Source organism: Ovis aries, chromosome 5, assembly GCF_016772045.2.
Source record: "Ovis aries strain OAR_USU_Benz2616 breed Rambouillet chromosome 5, ARS-UI_Ramb_v3.0, whole genome shotgun sequence".
Taxonomy (NCBI): domain Eukaryota; kingdom Metazoa; phylum Chordata; class Mammalia; order Artiodactyla; family Bovidae; genus Ovis; species Ovis aries.
This window is the reverse complement of record NC_056058.1, coordinates 7,594,731-7,613,141: the sequence shown is the minus strand read 5'-3', so window position 1 is coordinate 7,613,141 and position 18,411 is coordinate 7,594,731. Positions and strand designations below refer to the sequence as shown.

Genomic DNA, 18,411 nt, shown 5'->3' with positions numbered 1-18,411 from the left:
ATACCAGTCAATCCTAAAGGAAATCAACCCTGAAAGTTCCTTGGAAGGACTGATGCTGAAGCTCCAATACTTTGGCCACCTGATGCAAAGAGCTGACTCACTGGAAAAGACCCTGATCCTGGAAAGACTGAAGGCAAAAGTAGGGGCTGGAAGAGAATGAGATGGTTAGATAACATTGCCAATTCAATGGACATGAATCTGAGAAAACTCTGGGAGATGGACAGGGGAGCCTGGCATGCTGTTCACAGGGTTGGAAAGTCTGACACAACTTAGTGACTGAACAAAAACAAATGCAGTATTAAGGAATGATGAGCAGAAAAGATTCAGAGGCACTGTTTCTTGCTTACTAAGCAGTTTATTTGTTCTTAGTTCTACCATTTGACTTTTCCATAAATACCCATCTCAAGTCTCCAATAAGGCTCCTTGAGAGCAGTGCACATACCTAAGTTTTGTCATGAATCAGCACCTGGTATACAACAGGCGCTCTCTTTTCTATCACCTCTTTTCTACTAACGTCCACTGGCCACTGCCTTCCTAAGTGTGACAGCTCAAAGGCCTACAGGCAAACAGACCCAGCAGTACCATTTCAAAAGGGCGGTTAATCTTCCAGTTCTTTTGATTACATGAAAGTGTAACTGTTGCTTACTAACCTTCAACACATGCTAGCTTTTCTTTCTTACAGATTCAAAAACTTCCAAAGGAATATTTATCTAAAATAAAATGTTTATTCATTTTCCACAGATAGGTATCTCTATGGCAATTTATATTGATTTTCCATTCACAAGACATCAAATTTTCTTTTTAAATATATTTAAGTAAAAGTAACTCAATTTAAAGAAAAACAAGAAACCCTGAAGTAATGCAGAGGTGGGTCACAAATGAGGTAAAACATTGCAAAGGTGATTCACCAAGGACTAAAAGTTGGGAAACAATGCCCCAGGCAAAATATCCTCATTCTTGAGGGTAAGTAGGTGTGCTTCCAATGGTTCACGTGTGAGATTCTTCAGGACTTTGAGAATTCACTGATGTGACAGAATCAAATCACATGTTACCAAGATTCTGCTACCTCTTGTGAAGGAGGATCACACACCACACAGTGTACCACAAAAGCAGAGATCAAAAACCAAAGCCAAAGTAAATTCTCGAAACTTTTAACAAAAACAGTAAAAGCTTTATAAAGCAAGATACATCCTAGTACTGAACTGCTCCCGACCAAAAAATAATAAAAAGGGGTGCATTCAGCCAGTGGCTGTATTTAACAAGCAAAGCATCAGCAAAGTCTAATTATCCAAATTTTATTATTCCAACTACCATGTAAAGAGAGATGTAAAGACAGCCACTTGGGGGAATGTACAACTTTTGCAGCCTTCACACCAAGGCAGAAAGCCTTGAGACGACTCTGTGAGACAAGCCTGTGAGGTACACTTTTCTGAAGGAAATGGCTGTGTCTCTTTGCTGAAATAATATTCCAGTATCACATACCCTAGTACTACTCAGAAGCCAGAGGAGAGAGCATAATGCATCATACAGCCTATCCCTTGAAACAGGGAAGGAGGGTCACTCTGCGGGAGCAGCACCTTTGGGCTCTGCATCAGTCTGCCCCACTGTGGCTTCGGCAGCAGCTGTGACTGTCGAGGTGCTTTCTGGCTCTGCTGCCACGGCTTCCGCTACGACTCCAGCCTCAGCAGCTTCACCTCCAGCTTCTGCTTCAGCGCTGCCCTTCCCGGGTGCCACTCTGCAGGGAGTCTCTGCTTCGGGGTGGGGACCACTGGTGGCCTCAGCCGTGTCTGCGGGGCCGTCCGGTTCGGCAGGCATCTCCCCACTTTCTGGAGCAGGAGCTTCCTCCCCATCTACTGCACTCACTGCTGCCGTAACCACTTCAGCCAAGACCTGGGCTGCCACCTCCTCAGGGGTCTCCTCCTTATCCTCACCTCCTAAATGCTCATCTCCTTCTATTTCTGCATCACCAGCTTCACTGGTGAAAGGGTCTTCACCCTGGCCAACAAGAGGAAACCCAGGTTAGTGCGGTCTAAACAACTGTCCAAACGAGAGACTGAGGCTCAGGCTGCTGGGAGATCATGTTTTCATGATGGGCAGAGTCAACAAGAGAAACATTTTAAATCATATCAAGTGAGTCCATCCTATACGTGCTCAGAAAAGACATCTCAGAAAAGCTTCACGAGTACTATTTTATACTTGTTATTCAAGCATACAATGATGAGGGAAGGTTTAAAAAGTCATAGATACTCTCAACCCAGTTAAAAAAAAACAACCCCAAAACCCATAAACCTCATTTTAACAGGAAGTTCAGGCTTTTTTTTTTTTAAAAATGTGGACCATTTTAAAAGTCTGTATTGGATCTAATACAATACTACTTCTCTTTTGTATTTTGATTTTCTGGCTACGTGGCATGTAGGATCTTAGTTCTCTGACCTGGGGTCAAACTAGCATCCCTTGCATTGGAAGGTAAATTCTTCACCACTGGACCACCAAGAAAAGTCCCAAGGCTCTTTCTAAAGTTTCATTTAAGCACACAGCCCTGGCATGAAGGTTACCCCCTTTTTACAGTGAAGAAAATGAGAGTTACTATACAGTAATCAGAAAATGTTTTAAAATACAGTGCTTAGGACTTTCCTGGCAGTCCAGTGATGAAGACTCCCAGCTTCCACTACAGGGGATGTACGTTCGATCCCTGGTTGGGGAAACTAAGATCGCACATACCAAAAAAATAATGGTGTGTAGGGAGTTCCCTGGTGGCCTCATGCTTAGGATTCTGAGCTTTCACTGCCATGGCCTGGATTCAGTCCCTGGTCAGGGAACTGAGATTCTACAAGTTATGAGGTAGGGCCAAAACAAAACCAAGTATTTAGAAGCTTGAGTTAACAGCTGACTCCAGAAACTTTTAAGACTGTCTAAGCCACAAGGTAAAACACTGATCAGTCATGGTTCTTACACAGATTATTTAAATTCTATCCCTTTATGGATGAAATGAATCTTCAAATACTGAAGCAATTAATAACTGAGAAGAGGGCAAACACGTCCTAGTCAGGTTATGCTGAATCCGAACTGCCAGCCCCAAATGTTGAAGTCATGGGTCTGAGCACTTAGCAAAATGGGCTTCCAAAGGAGGAACCAGAGACTCTTCCAACCAGACTCCTCTCCAGGATATCCTCCTTGGCGTTTTCTTGATTACTCTGCTCCTGATACTATGGCACCGCTAGCCCTTCCCTCTCGCTTGTTCCCGATCTTACGTCGGTTGTCTCTGCCAGCAAAAACACGTTTTAGCATCTACATGGAGAATGACCATCTACTTTGGTTTTCTGTTTTGTTGTGAGCATTTCACCATCATTTGGGTTGCTATTTTATGGAGAGACAGTCTGGTTTTCTCATGGTGACAGTCAGCACCACTGCACAGATTAATCAAGTAGGACCATTTCCCAGAGTTCCCAGGCAAGCAGTCAGTCTCAGGGAATGCACAACTGTGGAATCCCCAAGCCTGATACATTCCAACATCTCTCAATTCTTCAAAAGACTCAGAAATGCTAAATACTGCACTTTGAATAGAATTCCAAACCCAGAGAGTTAGTTCATCCTCCATTTCCAAAGCTTTTCCCATCTACTGGACTCTGAAGCACAAACCTTAAGGTATTTTTCCAGCATCTTCACTATATGTCTGTTGTTCAAAACACTCTTAGCCACATGGAGACTTGTTTTCTTGAACTGTTCAGCAGCCAACTACAAAGGGAATCAAACATGAGTTGTTAAAAATGGTGTGCACAGAGGAGCGAGAGAATAAACCAGCCTGGGTACACTGAGTTGTTCTGAGATTCGTCCTATGCAACTAAAATCTTTCTTCAGTATGGCAAGTCTCCAAGCACTGGACTCCAAGAATGAAAGCAAGCAAGCACTGGAGAAGAATCAGAACTGAGTCTGTGAAATAGTGGGGATAAGTCTAAGACGTTAAAAAGTGCAGGCACACCACTGATGTCCAAGTACCACGCATACAAGCAAGGAAAAAATAAAAACATTTACAGATCAGAAGCTAGGTGGACTCAGTAGGGGAAAAGGGCAAGCTTTTTCTTTTCAGTTTTCTGAGTTATACTGACTTTACAAGTAAATTCTATAGGAAAAGTCTGAATGCTGCAAACACTTGACTGTTTTAGAGCTTAACTCAGATGATAATCCCTTGTTTGTACAATGGTTTTTGTCTGGTCTTTAGTAATACCAGGAGATGATGGGCGGGTAGGTAGCTCCAATCTGGTAGTCAGGTAAACTAACCACAGAGATGTTAAACCAGGGCTTGGCAAGCTAGAGCCTGCAGGCCAGACGCGGCCACACCCATTCCCTTTACTTAAGGCCTGTGGCTGTTTCTGCCCATCAGCCACAGACTTGAGGATTAACAAGTTAAGGCAGGGACCTGATGGCTTGCAACAGCTAAAAATACTTACAGTTTGACCCTTTATTTAAATAAAAAAAGCTGTCAATACTTTGGCATTTAGCCTCAGGCCCCATCAGCTAGTAAGGATCAAACCAATCCCTGACCCTGAGTCCTCCAGACTATTCTGCTATGGGTGGTCCTCAGCCTCACCTTGTAAGAAATCTAGTTTTTCAGCAGCTGGGGAATTTACTCATGTGACTTACAGGGAATATTCTCAACCCAGGAAAATTTCCAGTCAATCTTAAGCAAGACATTTTCCTCACATTTTAATAGAAACTGGGTACATGTTACAATCACTTCATGAAATGATGGACTGATGGCAAAAGCCCCTAAAGAAGTTAACTTCCACATGCACACACAAAGTGCTGAACCCCTCGCACTGGCAGCCAGGACTGCTTGCCCCACCCCACACCAGGGGGGCACTCACCCGACGGTTGTGATTGTGGTCGACAGAGTGCAGGTGCCGCTGGAGGAGCTGGGGCTGCGCCGGGATCAGCATGTCACAGGCCAGGCAATGAGCAGCCTCTATTTTCTTGAAGAAGTGCTCCTGGCCAATCCCTATTGACAACACCCCAGACTTGTGGGATTTGGGTCGGCATCCAAGTGATGCTTCTCTCCCACTAACTCCCCATCAGGGCTCACAGTTTCTCCCCATGGCCCTAAGGACTCGGTTAGGACAGAATCTGAGACACACATCACCTGCCCTCCAGCAGGTGCATGGAGACAGAACACACGGCCTCCACACCTGCGAACTTTATTTTTAACTTTTCTCATCCTTTGGTCCTTCCTCTTCATACTAAGGAGGAAAAACATCAGAGTGCTTAAACAGCACCCCAACAAGCTGCCTGTAGAGCTGTCAGCTACCTTAGGCCACACATGAAGGTCTCCTTCCCTTGCTAAGCGCCCCTCCCATTTGTCTTCTCTTTGTCCCATTTTCAACCACCCTGACCTGGGCTCTGTGATCTGGACTAACACCCACCCCCCACCCCCCACCTCAGATCGAAACTCACCTTTGAAAGGATCTGGTTTTGGTTTTGTACTTTCCTTCTCCATCAGCTCCTGACGCCGCTTCTCGATTTTCTTATTCCTGTTTATAATGTATTCCTAGAGAGGTTGGGAGATGCACCAAATGAAATGAGGGGGGAAGGCGCACGTGGGTATTTTTTCAACTGCATCAGAGGCAGCTCATCAAGGGTGACTGCCAAGCCCACGGTGGGTGGTGACAACCTTATCTCAGCTGCTCTCAGGACTGGAAGACAGCCATCAGAGCAGCTCCATGGGCAGAATTTGTGCGAACTACAATGAGTGGAACTCTCATTGTCCTTCTGCCTCAGGGACCTGCACACTGCTATTCTGGAAAAAGAAGTCTTGACCTAGTTTAGGCTTCCCTTCTCTATGGGGTAGCCAACACCTGTAGGATCACTGGCACACGCCGTGATGGAGGCTAAGTGCGATTTACCTGGAGGAATTCCACCGTCTTGTCAGGCAGCTTGGTACTTATAAAGCGCAGTGTCTCTTTGTGAAACTTGCTTTGCAAATGCTTCTGGATTTCTTCATCTTCAAAACTCCGGAACTTGCACACGGAACAGGCAAACTGAATCCTGGAGAAGGAAGACAAAAAGAAAAGCAGTGATGGAGATAACCAGCTTATCTCTGCATCAGAGTAACAGTTACTCCAAGTTTCTCCACATTAAGAATCAGAGTGCAACCTTTCAAGTATTTCAGGAAAATGATTCCTGTAGCACTCTACCATACCACTCTTTCTGGCCCAAACAGGTGGAGACTTTTCAGAACTGTGGATTCCCTAAGTCTCTAGCCCACTGCTCTGGGGACCTAGAACCCAACTCCATAGCGTCTCAGATGTTTCGTTCTGCAGCCACTTGGAAGATACAAGACAACTGACCCCATTTAGTACCACAGAATTCCTGATGATCTCACAAAATTCAAAACTCACATGATCTCAGTTCTCCAATGGGACTCAATGGAAGGACACATCATACCTAAAGATGAAAACTGAGGTTTCTTTGTTGTGCGCTTTCAAAATCTCACCAGATATATGCATGCCGTATGACAAGGGGAGAGCACCCTACAGACAGACTCCCAAACCCCCAGAGCACAGAGCAAGGTGTTGCTTCCCTCAGCTCTGCTCCTCATGGGGTCTAAGAGCAGAGGCGCTGTGGCACTCAGGAATCCTCCTCTGCCAAATCAGAGTTCTGCTGGACAAGTGCCACAAGACACCCTTGCCTTTGCAGATACTCCCGAAAGAGGAGTGAAGAGGAAAATCTCCTGGGCCCTGTGTGCACAATTGTCAGGAAGCCACCAAAGAAATACAGGCCTCGCTTCTTTGCTGCATCTTGACCTCCCCTGTGACAACTTCTCCAATTTTTTTGAGGATCTTCAGTCACTAGGGCAGTCTAAGTGAAAGTCGTTCAGTCGTGTCTGTTTGTGACCCCATGGACTGTCCCTGGAATTCTCCAGGCCAGAATCCTGGAGTGGGTAGTCGTTCCCTCTCCAGGGGATCTTCCCAATCCAGGGTTCAAACCCAGGTCTCCCGCAATGTGGACGGATTCTTTACCAGCTGAGCCACAAGGGAAGCCCAGGGCAGTCTAAAGATTCTTTTAAAATGGTAATCTCAGTTCCCATGTGGCATGAAAACAGATCTAGAATGACCGTCATTTTTATGCATCTGTTTAAAGATAAGATTTCAGTGAATTCTGTAACACTTGGAACTCCTCCTACCCCACTTTCCAGCCTCTACTGTTTGCTCTTTTGCTAAGTGTTACTAGCACAGGAAAACCATTACCCCCATTTGAGCCTTAAGGGCAAGGATTTCCTCTCAAGTCTTCAAGAGAACCTGCGCACAGGGAAGTAGCCAGCTTGGTAAAGGCCTCATCAACCATGTACTCCAGTGGTTTATGAGGAGAAGGACAGTGTGCCCACACCGATGCCCTTGGCGGTTTGCACTGGTGCTTTTAAATCTTGAGGTTTAACATCTATACATGTCAAACTCCACAAGCGGTTTGGATTTACATGGACGAGGCATCCAAAACACCTTGGCAGCTCAGCTAAATACACTTCACCTGTCTGGAATGATAGCCAAGAGACAAGGGAACTCCTCACAGGCCTACAGGAGGGCAAGCAACCCCAGCAAGGCTAAGACTCGGCGTGCTTCCCAAGCTTTGTCTCCCGTCGACCCGACCAGGCTTTCCTGACACACACCCAGAGTCAGACAGCAGGCTGCTGGATAGGAAAAGCAAGACAGGGAAGGACACAGACAGCAGGTGGGCCGTAGTGTGAGTGGGGTGGGCAGGCCGTGTCTTCCCCAGCTCGTCCCAACCTTGTCAGGCCCTGGGGGTAGGGGAGTGGAAATGAGGTGACCAGGCCCCTCACCCCCCCAACTACAGAGTGAAGAAAGCGGAGCTCAGGAGAGCCTTGACAGCGCCCGCCTCATCTGCCTCCTCACCTGTCAGCCGCCCGGTCTCGCATCCTGTCTCTCCTCCTCTGCTTCTCCCTCCTCTTCTTCACTTCATCGTCCTCGTCGTCCTTCTCTCCTGCAACAGAGAAGTCCCTTCCAGACCCTCTGAGGCGCCGGTAGAGGCGGTGAGCACCAGGGCTTTGACGGGGGCCACAGCTGTGCCACCATACCCCATGCCCTGCTGCGCCCTCCACGCACGGCAGGGTCAGGACACCCTGAGGCAGCAAGGGGCTGTCAAAGGCTCCCAAAAGGAGTGGGCCTTTGATGAGAACCCTGAGCAGTTCCCAGGGGAGTCACGTCACTCCCCCCCAGGGCCTGATAAGGTTGGGATGGGCCAGGGACACGGCCCGCCCACCCCACTCACACTACGGCCCACTTGCTCTGTCCTTCCCTATCTTGCTTTTCCAGTCCAACACCCTACCATTGGGTCTTCTCCCAATGTGACTTAAGGAGACAGAGAAGCGGTTCTCCCCAGGCAGCAGCTGGACGGCCTTAGAGAGTGACGCCAGCCACTCTGCCGCCCTCCGCCCCACCTCCAGGTGGGCCGTGACAGCCGTCCTGCCGGCCTCCTCTGAGCTAGGGCCTCAGCAGGTCTGACAATCCCTGCTGGCCTGGACTCTACCTCCCACTCACCAGAACCATCAATCTCTGGTTTTCCCAGCGATATGCAGGAAGCAATCCCAGAAATAAAAATGGGAAGAGACCAAACGGTCCTCTGTCCATCCCATGGGGCCAGCGCGGGAGCTCTGGAGAGAGCCGTGCAGCCCAGAGGTGCAGCCTGGCCCAGGCTGCCTCACCGCGGCTCAGGGCCAGGGCCGGACGCTGAAACAAGGTTGGATAAGCATCTGAACTGTAACCCCTACCCCTGATGCCAGTCACGAGACTGTCCCACGAAGATGGCGACCGGTGTGCGCTGCTCAGAAGCCTCTCAAAAGGGCGTGTGGGATTTTTGGCAAGAGGTCACTGCCTGAAACTATTACTGCTGTTTAATAGCAAAGTCATCCCAGGTAGGCAGCAGGACCTGTGCGCAATAAACATGTCACCTTTGCTTTAGCATTTACCCCGCTGCACGAGCCGCTAAATGCTCTGTGGTCCCATGCTATGGATGTAATTGCCTCAATAAACAGGGCAGGAGGACCTCAGAGGGTTGGCTAAACCTGAACATGTAAGAGAAGGAGCATTTAAGTCAGGGCCTTCATAATTAATGGGAGCAGCCTGTGGGAAACCAGCTATGGACGTACCCATGGGACCAGGAGAGAAGCAAGTAGCTGTCTCTCCACGCCCCTCCTGAAGGGCTTAATGGTGCTCTGTTCTTGCCACTCATTTGGGGCTCTCACGTCTCTCACGCTGGAACTGCTGGGGCCTGCTGAGCAGTGCCTACCTCTGGAGGATCCAGGCTGCCCCCCCACCCCCGGCTCCCCTCCCAGGCAGGCGTCTGATCTCTGCCCCACCCTGTGCCAGTGTCTCCACCACAGGGGCCGGAAGCATGGCCCTGGCCTGGCAAGCAAGGGGACTGTGGACAGAATGAAGCCCAGGAGCAAACAGTACAGCGACCTGCACTGGCCAGCGGGGGAACAGAGAAGGCAGGCTGGAGGGCGCCTTTTCTTTTCTCTCTTGCATTTCTGAGACTCTTTTCCCTACCGCTTAGAGCTACTGCAGACACCCAGAGACGAGTTCCCCCGGCCTCCAGGGCCTGCACTGAGTGAGGCAAGCAGACCTATTTCCAGCAAGTGTTGCTGCAAACACCAAGGCAAAGCCTCAGAGCTAGTGGCAAGGCCAAGGCCCACCCGGCAGCCACGGCCCCTCTTCTGCCCTGAGCCTCCAGCCCCTCCTCCAACCTTGCTCGGAAGCCCAGGTGGCTGGGCGTCAGGCAGTGAGTACAGGGCAGCTGGGCAGACACAAGAAAGCTCAAAGGGATTCTGGGGCGTGCCTACCTCTTTGCCTCCCGGAGTCAAAGGATTCGTCCTCCTGAAAAAGGCCACAAAGGCACACTGTGAGGTGGAATTTCTAGAGCTCTCTACAAGCAGCCACCAGGAACATAGCCATAGAGCATCAGGACAAGACCCAGGGCCTGAGTGTCCTGTCACTAGTCCCGCTTGCCTTCTGAGGCTCTGTGCTAACAACTAACTTGCTTTTTTAAAATTAAAGACACAGACTAGCTTTAAAGCTAGAGAATTATCTCTGGCAAACGCACAGTTCTGCATGGAATACCAAAAGTTCACCCATCAACAATGTCAAGAAACCCCAATTTGTAGAAAGAGCTAGTCCTAGCACTCTCTCCTGAAAATGGGCTTTATGACATTGCCCAGCTACTTGTTTACATCTACCAAAGGTTATAACAAGCCAGATAGACAGAAACTCATGTAACTGAACCCATTCCTTAGACATCAAGCTGCTATACAGATCTATCAGCAGGTATACAGAAATCCCCAACAAGATCTAAACAACCTAGACAGGGACAAGCAAGACAATCAGAAGAGCCGAAAAGTCACTGTAACCAGGGACTTCCTCCCCTCCCCCAAGCTCATCTGACCATCAGAAGCCCCTGGATGAAGTTTCATACGCCCAGATTTCCAGGTCCTGCCCCAGACTTGGATCAGAGTTTGCAGGAGGCGGCAAAGGCTTGCACCCCAGGTGCTTGTGCCTGGTCCTGGCTAAGAGCCAGCCTCCGGCACCCATCTCACATGACCGGTTTTAAGAGCTGAAGGACAGGGATGCAACTCAGCACCAGCACAGAGCTGGCAGCAGACGAGTCTTCGGTGCCTATTTGAAAGCCTCAGCCTCCGTGGCCACTGCAGTTACCATGTGGCAGCCGGGCACATCACTGTGAGGACCTAGGAATGGCTGGGGAGAGGGCTGGGAACGCTTTCAGGAAAACAAGGATTGTTTCAAGTGGAAAACTCTCAGAAACCGAGCTGCAAGTCTGATTATTAAATCGACTCATGAGGTGGAGTTGAATCTACCACAGCAGCTGTTGCTGCCTCTCTGTGAGGAAGACACTAAAGGAGGAAAACCCAGACTAGAAACACTGGAGGTTGATCAGTAAAGGCGAACTTACACCCCTGAATTCTTCGTCTCCTGAGCGGAAGTCACCAGCTCCATCATCTACCAAACACAAAGGAATAAAGAAAGTCAGCCCCTTGGCAGCAGGCCCACTCCATTTTCACTTCCCAAACTCACTGTCCAGAGTGACTGCGCTCATGCTGACTACAGCGGGGACTGTGGGAGTGCGAGTGACACACGCCACTGAGTTCCCGAGTGCGCTGTCCAGACAGGCAGGCAGAGCACCAAACACGCAACCGACCCACCTTATACCCACACTGGCCTGCTGGCCCCAGGGCATACCGTTCTCAGAAAAATCTCCTTCGCTGTCAGCTCGAGCTTGTTTGGTGTCAGGCTCGTCATAAATCTGCAGCTGCTTCCGTTTCCTGCCCAAGCTTTCTGGGCCGCAGCGATTGAACCCTCTCCGCCGAGGCTACAAACAGAAGCACACTCTCATGCATTGCTTACTCTGATGGTCCCCATTTGTCCCCAGAGCAATGAAGAACAGAGGGGTTGTAAGGTCAGAGAACAAGAGCAGGAAAGGTCTTTCAGAAAGCAAAGGAAGACACCACGGTTGGAACCTCTCCCACCCTCACCCCCCTGCCAAAACACAAAAACTTTATGCTGAGTGAATGAAACCAGACACAAAAGGCCACGTATTACACGACTGCATTCATATGAAATGTCCAGAAGGACATCTAGAGACAAAAGCTAGGTTAGCTGTTGCCACGGGTTGAGGGAGAGAGGAGGAAATGACAGGTTTCTTTCCGGGATGATGGAAACACTCTTAATAACACAGTAGTGAAGAGCAAAGGTTGCACAATTCTTTGCATTTTCACTAGAAGTTGAATTGCACTTAAAAACAAAAAGTGACATAAGGTCTGGTACGATCTCTAAAATACTTTGAAGATAAACACATAAAAAGAAACGCAAACAAGGCAGGTTAGAACTTGGCAAAGGCTCACCTGATCTCTTATCCGGGTCTGTGACCGGCCACACCCATAGGGCACAGAGTTGTCATAACCTCCTGCACCCTGGACGCCCATCATGCCAAAGTCAGGGGCCGGGGACTGGGAGAAGAGGGAAGGCGGGGGCCTGCTGGGGGCGGGGCCGCCAAGGCCCCGCCCACCCACATAGTTCATCTCTGTCCACGGAGTAGAAAGAGGCTCAGAGGCGGCTGCAGGTGGCATGAAGGGGTCACTGCGCACAAACGTGCTGGGGTTGCTCCGGTCCTGGAAGCGGCCCTGGCCGCGGCCCCGCATGAAGCCATCGAGGGAGCCCCGCTCACGGGCTGGGTCCCGGCAGTCACTGTACTGACCACCAAAGCCACCATTGCGGTCGGGCCCCAGGTCAAAGTCATAGTCGTAGCTGTAGCTGGGGCGGTAGGGATTGTGCTCAGGCAGGCAAGGCCTGGAATCATAGGACTCAAACGACTGGAAGCGAAAGGAGCTGCAAAGAAAGCACAACCCATCACCATACTGTCCAGGCACCATCTCAACACCTCCTGCAAAGCACACCTCCCTACATTCAGAGCAGCAAAACCAAACTGCCACGCACCCCTCCGAGATGCTCACAAAGTAAAACAGACCAAATCCCTTTGAAACACCACTGAACAAGGGGAGTGAAACCCTGGCCACAGAAACAGGGAGAAGATGCTGGGTGCTTGATGCAGACGTAAGGGGTCTTACACAGTTGAGCTAACGGCCATGCCCTAAGGCCCACCACCCAGGAAACCAGCAAGTCCTACCAAATGCCTCTGCCCCAATAAAGGCTCAACTTATCTGGCCTACACTGTGGAGGGAGCTAGGGAAGAGCCCTCCCAGGACGAGCAGGTGCCCACTCCCTCTATACAAAGCGGGGCACCCGGGACCCTCGGGAAGGGCTCAGGTCTATAATCACCTCTCCCGGTCCTGCATGCCCTCCCCACCGCTGCTGCTCCCGCCCCTTCCTCCTTCCTTGGACATCATGTCCAAACGCTGGTTGATCTTGGCGATGAGGGAGTCAGAACTGTCAGAGCATGGTTCTGGGCCGTAAGAAGCCATGTGCATGGCAGGGCCCCCAGGCGCCAGGCCGTCGCTGGCCTTGGTGGCCTCCCATGAGGCTGGGCCGTAGCTGTAAGTTGCTCCGGTGGTGACGCTGGTGTTCTGGGCACCATAGTAATTGTAGTTTTCATAACCTGATGGAGGGAGGAAGAGCTAAGTCAGATCTCAGCAGCTACAAGACCAGTCCCTGGGGGACAAGTCAGGCAAGGAGCACCCGCCGCCTATGGAGAAGAAAGAGGGTCCGGGGACCAAGGGCTGCTGCCACTGCCCCAGCACTGCACACGTCACCTGCCAACAGGTGGCAGGAGGGCACGGCCTCAACTCTGAGCGGTGGGTTTTCTATACCGAATCATAAGACTTGGTTCTCATCCAAAGCCAGAGAGCCCAGGAGCTGGCAGTTGGAAGACTGATGGACCCACCAAAGAGCAGACCACCACCACAACCCTCCCTACCCCCGACCTCCAGCAAGCTCCCTCGGAGGCCTGCCCCAGCCCTCCCCCGCTGCCCCCAGCCCTCCCCCATATCTCAGACCCAGTCTGCTGAGGCTTCAGGACAACCATGAGCACACCAAGGATGGGAGATGGGGGTCCCTGCACCCCAGCCCCTCGAGGTAGCTGGTCAGAGGCCTACTCACCCACCCACAGACCCCTAGAAGGGCGTACCTTGCCAGCTGGCCACACCAGTTCCATATGTACCTTAAATTAGAAGAAACAAAAACATACAAGATTTCGGTTTACAAAACGAAGGCATCTGAGACGTAGTTCCTCACCCCGACCCCAGCCTAGGCACTGAAGGACGGTCATCACCTCACTCCACTATCCACAGGGCCAGAGCTGGGGGTGGCTAGGTCAGTGTTGCAAGGAGGCACCCTTGGTTGCCCACTGAGGTCAGGAAAGGTGGGGTCCACTAGCTGTAAAACTCATTTCCTACAGAAATGCTCAGCTAAGCGTAACCAGGGCATCTCTCCTAAGGAAGCTGTCCTTTAGGGCAACAGAAAGGACACTACAGTCTTTTTCCGGGAAGCTCATCCAGCGTGGGCCAGCAGCGAAGAGGCTGCCAGGCCAGGCCCCCAGGCAGAGCTGTTCCAAAGTGCCAGTTTCACCAGGCGCCAGATCTAAGGCACCGCCAACAGCACGGAGTGCACTGGTGGAAAATCACGTCCCCAGCTCAACTGAACAGGGGACATCGTGTGCCTGGGCAACACACAAGGCCTCCTGCTGGGACACTAGGTGATGGGTGGAAAAGTGACTCAAAAGCAACCCTGCTGCCAGTGGTGCAAGGGCCAAGTTCCAGGCTCAGAAAACAAAGGAAACCTTCAACCAATCCCCTGGAACAAATGCTGGCAAAAAGCAGAAAACCTCGCCCACCAGAGAGTACATTCTAGTTCTTCAAACACACTAAGTACCAGGATGGGGACTCCTGAGCCGGGTCCATGGACGGGCCTAGGGCCAAATCCAGTCCACAGCCCTGTTTTTGTAGGGCCCACAAGCTGAGAATGGGTTTTATGTTTTTAAACGGTTGGGGAACAAACAAATAAAAAAAGTCAAAATAATACTTCATAGCATGCAAATTCTGACAAAAGACACATTTTCGTATCTGTCAAAACTCACAGAATTGTGCAACAGAGTAAAAACTAATGTAAACTATAGACCATACATTGTATGAACACTGGCTTATAAACTGTAACACATTCTGCTAACTATAATAATAAAGGAAATTGTGCCTGAGTCGAAGATAGACTGTGAGTGTGCATATGAAGTTCTATGTACTATCTGATCAATCCCATAAGCCTAAAACTACTGGAAAGTATTATTTATAAAAATCTTTGGTTATACCCTCGACTATTTACTTAAGATAGAACAAAAATTGTTAAAATAAAGACTGTTTGATGACATAATGGAAATCACATGGTATGCAAATTTCAGTGTCTTTATGTAAACATTATTGGCACACAGTCCTACCTACTTGTTTATAAACTGTCTATGGTGGCTTCTGCACTATAGAGACCATATAGCCTGCAAAGTAAAAAAATTTACTATCTGGCCCTTTACAAAAAAGGCTTCCTGGTTCCAGCTATGTTCATGCTAGTGCTGGGGGCGGGTAGCCCATGCCTCCCTGACAAGCAGGTCTCACTTACCCTGGGTGTTGGTAGGTCCAGCACTCCATGCCCCATAACCTGTGAACATATTTGTGAGTTACAGTCATACTTGTCACACCAGAGAACAAGTGCTTCTGAGGAGCATAAAGGAATCTCCTTGAAGGAGATGAGTGCCAGTCTTACAAGAAGGCAGCACAACCACAACAATGCCCCCCTAAAAGTCATCCCACAGCTGGCTTTTGCATTATCACACTCCACCTGCCTGAGGTCAAAGCAGAAAAAAGAGGAGGGGGATGGGCCTCTGCGCCAGTTTGGTCCATCGCTTGCTGAGGGACCTTGACCTAAGCCTCAACCCACAACTAAGGAAGACACAGGACTAGCTACCAGCTCACTCACCATTAGAACACAGTCCCCACCCCCAGCCCCCTCAGGCAGCCATGAAGTGAAGTGAAGTGAACTCGCTCAGTCGTGCCCGACTCTTTGCGACCCCATGGACTGTAGCCTACCAGGCTCCTCCCTCCAAGGGATTCTCCCTCCATGGGATTTTCCAGGCAAGAGTACTGGAGTGGGTTGCCATTTCCTTCTCCAGGGGATCTTCCTGACCCAGGGATTGAACCTGGATCTCCCGCATTCCAGGCAAACGCTTAACCTCTGAGCCACCAGGGAAGAACCGCCTAACTGGGAATAAACTTTGACTATCTGGAGCCAACAGCTGTGTCTCTGCAGGCCTCGCTTCTTTTGACTCTGAACTCTCCAATGCTCCTCTGGGCCTTGACGTCCCAGGGCTTCAGCCTGGTCCTGAGGCATCAGATGGCATTCCTCTCTGTAGTGGCTCCCCCGGCCCCTCTGGACACTCCCATGACAGCATCTATCTGGTCCCTCTTTACCTGTGTTTCCAGCCTGACACTGAGCTGGGCACAGGCAACCTTTCATACCTGCCAAATGACTTCACTTCTGCAAAGCCTCCTCTCTCTCAAATACTTCCCTTCTCTCCTACCAGGACTGGAGTAGGAAATGGCAACTCATTCCAGTACTCTTGCCTGGAAAATCCCATGGACAGAAAAGTCTGGTGGACTGCAGTTCGTGGGGTTGCAAGAGCTGGACGTGAGTTAGCAACGGAGCATGAATGTTCCTACCAAGACAATCCAAACCATTAGATGAATGCCTACTGTATGCCCACACGAGACTGACACTCAGCTGGTGAGCCCAGAATGCCATTCAGAGGGAGCTAGGGAGCTAAGGCTCAGACGTTATGGGACTTGAACTGAAGTCACCCTGCTGAAGGTTATCTCCCGTCACACAGATTTCCACGTCTATGCAGCAGAAAAGCAGAGCAGTGATTCTAACAGCAACTGACCAACTCTGTGGAACTGGTCTAACTAAAAAGCATAAACCATTCACATAACCTCAAGACCCTTGAAATAGGTACTGTTCACTCTGTGGTACACAGGGGTTCCAGAGGATAAGTCACTTGCCCAAGAACATGTTAAGGAGCAGGAAGAGGAGGACTTGGACCCAGATCGAGGTGCCTCCGAGGGCCAACGAGCAACTCTTAAACCGCAACAAGTCTTAGGAAATAACTCTAGGTGGAAAAGCTACAGAAGGATTCTGGGAGGCCGCTGCACCTAAACCGAATCTGAAAAGGTTTTCTGGTAGGTAGAAGGGGAGCAGGGTGTAAACCCTCTAAGCTAAGAGCACAGGTAAGGCAGGATTATTACTAGCTGGAAAATCTGGTTAGGGAAGCAGGCAAAGAAGGGTGAGATCCAATCTGACTGCCGAAAAGACCAGAGAACCAGGCTGAACCACTCAACGACCTTGGAGACACCCGGGCACACCAGACACCAGGACCGTTCTGCTTCTGCTGCTGGCCTCCTGCTAATGCTGCCCTTTCAAAACACGCGCCTTCCCTGCGGCAGCCAAGATCTGATCGCCCGTGTCTGAACCTCATAAGCCAGGACAGAGATCCGCGCCGGGTCAAGCCCAGTCCTGCATATTCCAACTATTCCCTGCAGGTAAACGCGGCTTCCAGCAAGCAGCAAAGGCCTCCTAGGAGGCTCAGATTCCAGAAACAGAGCAGGTCGCTCGAGGTCCGTCCTGCCGCAGGCCCTGAAATCCAAGTGGGTAAAGGGCACTTTCCACCTCACACAGCCCCTCTGGCGTCTCCAGGCCACCACAGACGACAACCTTTAGGAGAACCACCAGTCTGTCACGACCCCAGAGCACATAGAGTTTCCAGGCTTTGATCAAGAAGGTACCCCGCATCTGACCCTCAGTGTCTTGTCCCAGATGTGCTTGAGCCAGGTCCGCGACAGTCGCCCAGTGAGGCTGATAACCGCAGAGGCTGCACTAGGCCCGGCTGCTCTGCACCGCCCGACTGGCGGCAAGGGGTCCGAACCTGCGCCGCCCACACGGCCTTCGGGACCAGCGCCCCAGACCTCCTGTGCCACACGGAGGCCCCAGCCAACCCCGCAGGTTCCCAGACAGGCAGGCACGACAGCTCGGGAAAAGGCAGCGATCCCGTCTCGGTCCCAAGCCACAGACCCCGCGCGCCCCACGAGATCCCGTCATAGCTCCGCCTCCCGGCGCCGCCATTTTGTGGCGTCTTCCGAAAGAGACACCGGGCCTGCGAGCGGCGGGGTTCGGCAGGGCCCGGCCGACCCAGCCGGGGGTGAAAAACTGAAACTGCGCCGAATGCCTGAAGCGCCCCCCGAAGTCCGCCCCAGCGTCGGGCCGCCGAACTCGGCCAACGTGCTCAGGTCCTGTCGGCCAATCCGCACGCAGCGCCCCGGGAACGACAGGGCCGAGGTCCAATGAGCTGCGCGCGCGCGCCCCGGCCGCCTCTCCACCAAGACCGAACTGCGGTAACCGCGCTCGGGTGTAGTCTCCGGCCCGCGGCCCCCTGCACGGCGTCGGAACTGTGCCGGGACACCACCTTCCCGCCCCACCCCGCAGAGTCGCCCACACCAACCTCCGTAGCCCTGATCCATGTCTTCAGCTCCGCCCGCCAAGCAGCTCCTTTTTCTAGGCTATCACAGGACGCATGCGCTCAACGCACTTCCCGCCGTCCTCTAATGGTAGACCAGGCGCATACGTCACCCCTGCTACGCGATACCATTGGCCGTAGTTCACGGCGGGCCCTCCTTTATCACCCCGGCTGGCCTTCCGGTTGTTCCGGGTCGGTGTTCATAGCTTGCTAGTTTTGCTCCTGGGCGCTGTGCCTCACCGCTCGCAGGCGTATCCATTCTTTTCGCCGCCAATGCGCAAACCTAACCCAACAGCCCCAGGTCGCACCCGCAGACACACACAGCCCAGCGGT

At 51.1% G+C, this 18,411-nt stretch overlaps 1 protein-coding gene across 2 annotated transcripts; it reads right to left on the bottom strand.

Annotated features, from left to right (window-relative positions):
• Positions 1-335: 335 nt before the first annotated feature.
• AKAP8 (A-kinase anchoring protein 8) lies at positions 336-18,142 on the bottom strand. 2 transcript variants are annotated; one of them, XM_004008462.6, is made up of 14 exons: positions 18,064-18,142; positions 15,135-15,173; positions 13,660-13,692; positions 12,855-13,131; positions 11,921-12,404; positions 11,259-11,388; positions 10,972-11,018; positions 9,848-9,881; positions 7,902-7,989; positions 5,898-6,039; positions 5,449-5,542; positions 4,866-4,996; positions 3,640-3,735; positions 336-1,995 (listed from the first exon to the last, which is right to left on the bottom strand). In XM_004008462.6, the coding sequence occupies exons 1-14, from the start codon at positions 18,080-18,082 to the stop codon at positions 1,558-1,560; spliced, it is 2,052 nt and encodes a 683-aa protein (XP_004008511.2). In that variant the 5' UTR covers positions 18,083-18,142; the 3' UTR covers positions 336-1,557. The 2 variants fall into 2 exon arrangements, with proteins under 2 accessions (XP_004008511.2, XP_042105695.1); XM_042249761.2 differs by having other exon boundaries at positions 17,363-18,137.
• Between the last annotated feature and the right edge of the window lie 269 nt (positions 18,143-18,411).

Excerpts from the sequence above, each read along its gene's own strand:
- AKAP8 (XM_004008462.6), bottom strand. Across the intron at positions 12,405-12,854 it reads GGCATGCAGGACCGGGAGAG|CTCCTTTCGCTTCCAGTCGT; the intron begins GTGATTATAGAC and ends CTTTCTTTGCAG. Across the intron at positions 7,990-9,847 it reads TGACTCCGGGAGGCAAAGAG|GAGAGAAGGACGACGAGGAC; the intron begins GTAGGCACGCCC and ends TCTCTGTTGCAG.